The 7,013-nt window shown below is 52.3% G+C and overlaps 1 protein-coding gene across 2 annotated transcripts in view; it reads left to right on the forward strand.

Annotated features, from left to right (window-relative positions):
- The window catches only part of CHAT (choline O-acetyltransferase), a 51,003-nt gene that overhangs the window by 1,149 nt on the left and 42,841 nt on the right, over window positions 1-7,013 (forward strand). The window contains exons 1-6 of one of the 2 annotated variants that reach the window (XM_008055211.1): window positions 135-139; window positions 400-404; window positions 1,626-1,644; window positions 1,878-1,989; window positions 4,847-5,038; window positions 5,705-5,823. In XM_008055211.1, the coding sequence (XP_008053402.1) occupies window positions 1,924-1,989; window positions 4,847-5,038; window positions 5,705-5,823 (377 nt within the window). In that variant the 5' untranslated portion in view covers window positions 135-139; window positions 400-404; window positions 1,626-1,644; window positions 1,878-1,923. Of the gene's footprint in view, window positions 1-134; window positions 140-399; window positions 405-1,625; window positions 1,645-1,877; window positions 1,990-4,846; window positions 5,039-5,704; window positions 5,824-7,013 lie in introns of those variants that run through there. The other variant, XM_008055212.1, reaches the window with a different exon arrangement.

Here is a 7,013-nt window from a genome sequence, read left to right on the forward strand (position 1 = left end):
GCTGGGTTGTCAGAGCGCGGTGCGGGGAGCTGGCCCGGAGCTGAGGGCGGCGGTGGTGGGCTCTGGCCAGGGACAGCACCGGGGCCGGGAGGCCCCAGCACTGGTGGAATCCTCCAAGTCCCGGGTGACAGCGGCGGCCGTCGAGGGACAGCTAGGAGGCTGTGGGTCCCGCTGTTTGGGTTCCTGGGCTCGGAAAGACATGACTGTCAGGGCTCCGGGACTCCAAGTGGGTATTCTCACTTCACCTAGACCCGCATCTGCTATGTGCCCAGGTCTGCGCTGTCTGTGTCCAGTAAGAGGGTCCGCGGGTCTCCTCTCCCCCCATCAGCCTGAATAGTCGGCTCACACCCACCCCTCTCTAGATGCTCTGGGGAGCTGGGAGTGAAAGAGGAGGAGGAGGAGGGGTTGCGGGTGGCAAGTCTGAGCCAGGCAACAAACAGCCTGCAACGCTGACCAGGCTGGGGTTGGCCTCCAGGGAAGAGCAGAGACCCCTTCAGGCAGCCTTGAAAAGTCAGGCTAGCAGGAGCACGGGTGGGAGAGGTAGACAGTCATATATATACATACACCCTCTAGGCATGGCCCAAGAGCCAAGTAGGAAGAATAACTGACTGGTGGGACCACTAGGAAATCATCTGCTCAAGTCCGTTCTTCTTCCCAAGACTAGGGGTCTCTGAAGCCTTACTAGTGTCTTCCCACAGGGGCAGGGCTCTGAGCCAGAGCAAGAGGAGGCACTGACCACACCATGCCTAGAGTCTTTACCATCCTGACCTTGTCCTCGCTGTCCCCTCAAAACGCCGTCGTGCTCTGGTGGAACCTCCCCAGGATGCTGTCTTTTCTCCTTGGCAGTTGGGGATGGCCTATATGGTCCCATGGCACCAGGGGACATGGGGACCACCCTATTGCAAGTGCCCCAGTACTGTGCCAGCAAGGGCATTACATTCTCTGCCCAGGACTATAAGGCAGCCCCAGGTTGCTCCATCCTTGGCCTGGTTCATCTGTCTTTCTAGCATTTCAGAGAGTAGCAGCTATGCCCCACAACCTTAAAGAATGGCCTTTGCCCCTTTGTCTGGCTCACTTCTACTGCTCCTTCAAAATTAATCTGACTCTCCCAGGTGATCCCTAAAGGCCCTGGCTGCCCAGCTTCCCTGTATCGCTTCCTGCAGCATTCCCATGGCACTAACACTGGGAGCCTGCAGACCAGAGACCACCTAGGTCACAACCTGTCCAGGACACCCCTGGGGTCCTCCCTACCTTAACCACAAGACAGGCTCCCAATCAGCCCAGAGTGTGTCCTGGAGAGCAGGGCCTCAGAGGCCTCTGAGTCATTCGTGCACACATTCATTCTCACATGCATGCATTATTTTCCCTTCCCTACTCCATATTCATCCTATTCCATACCAGCACTCTGAGACAAAGGACTGAGCATGGCAGGCATTGCCTCACACCCTTGAGAAACTCAAAGTTTAGTGAGAAAGAGATTTTAATCAGCAAAACACACATCTATTGAGTTCCAGGCAGGAACAAAGCCAGTGTTCTGCCAGAGATTCTTCACGGGTTCAGAGTGGGCAAATCCAGCCCTGCTCCTGCCAGTGCTATCCTGGGGTAGTCAGTTGGCCTTAGGTTAGAGCAGCCCTATGAGAGCAGGTCCTAGTTGAAGGTTCACTTTAGGAACCACCCTATCCCATTGGGGGGCCCAGAGAGGACACTGGTCTGGTCAGGGTGGTCAAATTGGGGGCAGGCCTGTGATAAGGCCCCTCTACCCTACTGTCAGGGTCTGACCTCAAGGAGCCGGGCTGAGGTCAAGTGGTGGAAGGTGAAGGGTTCCTAGCAGGCCTATGTGCCTATTGTGTTGATGCCTACCCCTTATTGGTCTTCAGGTTCACACCTCTGCTTCCCTGCTTCCTTGGACCAGGAGTCACCAAGATGCCCATCCTGGAAAAAATTTCCCATAAGATGGCAGCAAAAACTCCCAGCAGTGAGGAGGAGTCTGTAAGTGACACTTGGAGCCCTCTCTCACATCTCTTCTCCCCACTCACATGCTCTTGCTTCTAGAATAGTACTAAGTGGAATTGCCCCCAGCACTTGCCTGGCTCCCAGTCCTGCACTCTACTGGGCATGAGATCCAGGCTGTATCCCTGCCCCACGCTTGCTGAGGAGCCTGAGAAGGCTTGGAGGGGCTAGGAGCAGCCTCCGAGGATGCCAGAGGAATGTTGACAGCCACACTTCCTAATCTCAAGGTCAAGAAGAGCCCTGGACCTAGGCTAAGTACTATCTATCCTCCCAGAGTCTCTCCTCACCCCAAGTTCCACTTCTGATAGCTTTGAGCCTAGTGGGGTTGCCTTAGAGTGGAACTGAATTTCCTACTCCAAGCCATGCCGCCTCTCCACTCCAGTTACTATCACTGGTTCGGCCCTGGAACCTCAGGCACCATCTTCTCCCCTAGCTTGAGACAATTCCATCTTCCCTGGGCAGGCATCCTCCTTCCCACTGTGACTAGACTTCAGATAATAGAGCAACATCTGATTTCAGGTTGTTGGACCTGAATGTGTTGGTCCCTCTCCCATATGTGTATTTTTGTCACCCCTTCCTCCCTTCCCCCAGTCTTCATGTGAAACCCTGATCAGAACTGTTTGGCTTCTCCCACGTTACTCACTACACTGCCCTGACCTCTGCCGCTGAAAAATATCAGTTGTTACCTCTGGTCCATGACATGCTTCCCTCCACCCACTCCATTGGGCTGTGGCTTCCTGTCATCTCAGTTCAGCCCAGAGTCTGCCTCACATTAACTACCCAGGAAACAAAGTGACCTGAGACTCCAGGGCCCAAAGACCCTCATTAGTACAGGGTCAGAATTTCAGGATTGTCTGGCGAGGAACCTTGGTGGGGACTGAGATGTTCAAACTGAGATTTCCTGCTTCATTCTTTTTCACACACCACTGATTCCCTGTTACCCAGGCAGACTTCCAGCACACTGTCTGAGCCCAGAAAAATGGGGGCAGTTTCTAGTGGGGGATCCAGTCAGACCTGCTGAACCCCAGCTGGGCTGGGCTTTCTGTAGGTGCTTACCCACCCACCCATCACAAAGACCACCCTCTACCATAAAAGAATGAGAAACTAGAGCAGTTGGAGGGAAAAAGGTGAACCTGGCTTGCCTAAGATGCTGCCTAGACCTATCCTCACATTACTCCTCGGGGCAGGAGCAGCCTGTAGTTGGCATTGACACTCCACCCCTGACAGAACAGTGAACTCTAGACAGGATCAGACAAGCAGAGGGCCATCATTCATTCATCAGCGCACACTCATCAGTCTGTCCACCTCTGCCCAGAGTGCAGCAACAGGGGCAGAGCAGAAAGCATTCAAGGACCCCCTCACTCCACAGCCTGCTGGGGTGGAGATGAGCCCTTGCTGTCTTGTGAAAGCTCACCACCCCACAAAGCAGAAGTCCGTGAAGGAAGGCATCCCACTCTCTGCTACCTTTGTACAGTTTAAGCAATAATATTAAAATCCCTGCTTTCCTATTGTCACCAGCTAAGTGAAGAAGGAGAGGAAGGAGATGGAAAGGGAGTGAGGGGGAAAGGGAGAGAACAACAGAAGAGAAATAAACAAAATGGATGTTGAAGACTGATTTCAGCTCCCAGTTCTGCCACCAGAATGTTGTGTGACCTTGGACTAGTCTCCCCATTCTCTGGGACTCAATTTCTGTTTACTTATTCGTAAGTGGGACAAAAAGCCTTGCCCTGGCTAAGTCACAAAATTGAAGACACACATGATGAGATCCCTAGGTGAGTGTGGTTGGTGAAGTGGAAAGCACAGCGCCATGTAGGAGGATAGGGTAGGGGGTTCTGCCCAGACTCTAGCCACACTTTGGGTCCCCCAAAGGTTATGTGTTTCCTCTTAGGAATTCCTCCGTAGCGAGAAGGACAGAGGGATCACAACACTTTAGATGTGCCTATTTAGGGTCAGTTGTTTATTCCATTTAATTCTCTCTGTGTCTCTCTCAGGTAGGAATTGCTATTTATGTCCTATGGATGTGGAGCTGAAGCTTAGGGGGATCTGGAAAGGAAGAACTTTCATTGCATCATCCCTCGCCCCCAGGCCGTACTCCTGATACTCACATGGAGCAAAATTCCCTGCTTGGGTTTTATAACTAGGAGGGACTTACAAGGAGCTCAGGCCATGAGTCATCTTCTTAGGAAACATCTTGCAGAATTTTGGTCATTAGGGCAGCACTGAATTATATTTCCCATCCAAAACCATCCTTTACCCTTCCAAATCTCTGCATAAGAGCAGAGGCCTTCAAGTTCAGAGGTTAATTAGATTCTGGAGCCCAGCTGAAAACAATTCTTAAATTAAGAGTGACCAACAATATCAATAACACAGGACTATTTTTATCCTAGATTCATTCATTATGGTTTATAAGCACTTTCATATCTATTGTCTATCTCTTTGACCCTATGAGAGGTGAGGATTATTACCTGCATTTTACAGAGGAAGAAACTGGGGCACAGAGGGAAGATGACTTGCCCAAGATCACACAGCTGGTCAGAGGCAGGGTCAAAGTATGAAACCAGGTCTGTCTGGTGTCACCATCATGGTCTTTTCCTCTGAATGATGAAGAATGGGAGAAGGGAGTGATGTCCTGGGGACAGAGCATGATGAAGGCAGGGACAGCATATAGGACCTTCTTAAATTCATAATTATGCTAAGCCAAGCCCCAGAAACAAACAGGTCCTAAGACAGTGAATAAGGATAGGGACAGAACAAGGGAAACACTAGGGACAAGCTTGGGGACAGGCATGGGCCACACATAAGGACAGGTACAGTGCCTATGAATTCTCTCTTCCAGGGGCTGCCCAAACTACCAGTGCCCCCTCTGCAGCAGACCCTGGCCACCTACTTGCAGTGCATGCGACACTTGGTACCCGAGGAGCAGTTCAGGAAGAGCCAGGCCATCGTTCAGCAGTTTGGGAGCCCTGGTGGCCTTGGTGAGACCCTGCAGCAGAAGCTCTTAGAGCGACAGGAGAAGACAGCCAACTGGGTAAGAGTTGCTGGGTGGTGGTGAAAGGTGGGTGTCAGAAAGGGACCTACAGGAGAGGTATATTATACCTGGGAGGCAGACCTGGAGACAGACAGAGGGATTTGGGTGAGGGGTAGGTAGGGGAAAAAGATGGGGCAGACAGGGAGATGGGAGACAGGGATGGGAGACAGATGAGAACAAACAAGTGGCATGAACTGGGGAACAGCAAAAGACAAGGGTGAGGGGCAGACAAGATGAGGGATGAAAGTTATGGATGGGGAAAGAAGAGGGACAGATGGGGAACAGAAATGGAGGGGGTAGATGGGAATAGAGATGAGGTCAGGGAAACAGAGAGGGTGAAAATCATGAAGGAGATATACATAAGGACAAGCAGAGGACAGGGATGTAGCACTAAACCACCAGGACAGGAAACTGGGATGGAAGAAGGGAGACAGTATGGAGCAAAGATGAAGGATGGGCTCCCATGTGGACTGTGGAGCACCCGGGGTCCTAGCACATAACTGGGGCTCAGTATGTACTTGAGTGAATGAATGAATGAAATAAATGCTCCAGTGAAGTGTCCTGATTTTCTCTGGGGGCTTCCAGGATGGGACCAGTGTTCTTCATGGGCAAGATGCCCTTGCTTGGGAAAGATATGATAGTGCCCTTTTCTGTCCTCCCCAACAGGTATCTGAATACTGGCTGAATGACATGTATCTTAATAACCGCCTGGCCCTGCCTGTCAATTCCAGCCCAGCTGTGATCTTTGCTCAGCAGCACTTCCAAGATACCAACGACCAGCTAAGGTGAGGCCACAGTGCTCCTGGCTCACAGCTGGGGGATCTGCCCAGGGCAGGGGGCCTGGTCCCAGTGCCAGAAAGGAAAGGCTGAAGCTAATGCCTTGACTGACCTCCTTGGAGCCAAAAGCCTCAAGACAGTGGACATCCTTCAGCCAAGGCTGAAGCTAATGCCTTGGCTGACCTTCTTGGAGCCAAAAGCCTCAAGACAGTGGACATCCAGCCTGTCGGGTCAGGAAGGAGGCTACGCTTGAGTAACAAACACATGGTCTGCCTTGGAATATATTAAGCTTTGGTGAGGGGAGTACTAATGGAGGAGATGGACCCCATGTGTCTGCAAGGCAGTTTTGACCTGGCTTAGGCTCTGGGAGGAGGCCTGTGCCCTCGGACCTCGCCAGTACTTGTCAATGGATGCACTGCCCCAGGCTGTCTGAGAGGGGTTGTACTGCCCTCCAGAGCCCCCAGCTCTAAACAGAGGCCTCGGAGGGGGTGGAAACGATTCCTCCCTGCCAGCCGCCAGAGCCTGTGCCATCTGCTGCAATTTTAGAGCTCACTGAGCCGCTGGAAGGGCCTCTGGGCCGGCTGATGACAATGAGGATGTGGGTGGGGAGGAAGGGTCTCCCTGCTGGAGTCTTTAGGAGTCTCTGTTCTCAAGACCAGAATGGCGCAGATGATGAGGACAGCTCAGAAGGAAGGCAGGCCAAAGTGGACTGAGGAGGGCCCACCTCACCTTTGGGCAGGGCTCAGTCATGCTAGGAAGACTCCCCCGCCACACACATACATATACACACACCCCAACTGATTTGCTGACCAGCCCTTTCCCTTCCCCTGGGCAGAAGGAAGGTGTGGATGGATGAATGACTTCTGAAAACAGTTCTCAAAATTGCATCTGGGGGGGTATTTTCCTCCCAATGCAATTAAGCCAGACCTCATCATCCATAGACAGTTAAGATGACACAATCCCGTGGCACGGTTCCCTAGTGCCTTTTCCCCCCTGCGCTCACTTTCCTTTTCATTAGCACTAAGGGGGCCAAATTACTGACTTTTCCCAGGAGACTTGATTTTCCAGAACTCTAGAGGTCCTGGCCTAGTCCATCCCCAGGACTGGCCTTTCCCAGAAGAACTCCACCTCTTACCCTCCAGCCCCTGTCTGCCTGCCTGCTCTGTGACCTCTTCCGGTTTCTCTCTCCCTCTCCTCA

Source organism: Carlito syrichta, unplaced genomic scaffold (genome assembly GCF_000164805.1).
Source record: "Carlito syrichta isolate Samal-C Ts95f unplaced genomic scaffold, Tarsius_syrichta-2.0.1 Scaffold301780, whole genome shotgun sequence".
Lineage (NCBI taxonomy): Eukaryota > Metazoa > Chordata > Mammalia > Primates > Tarsiidae > Carlito > Carlito syrichta.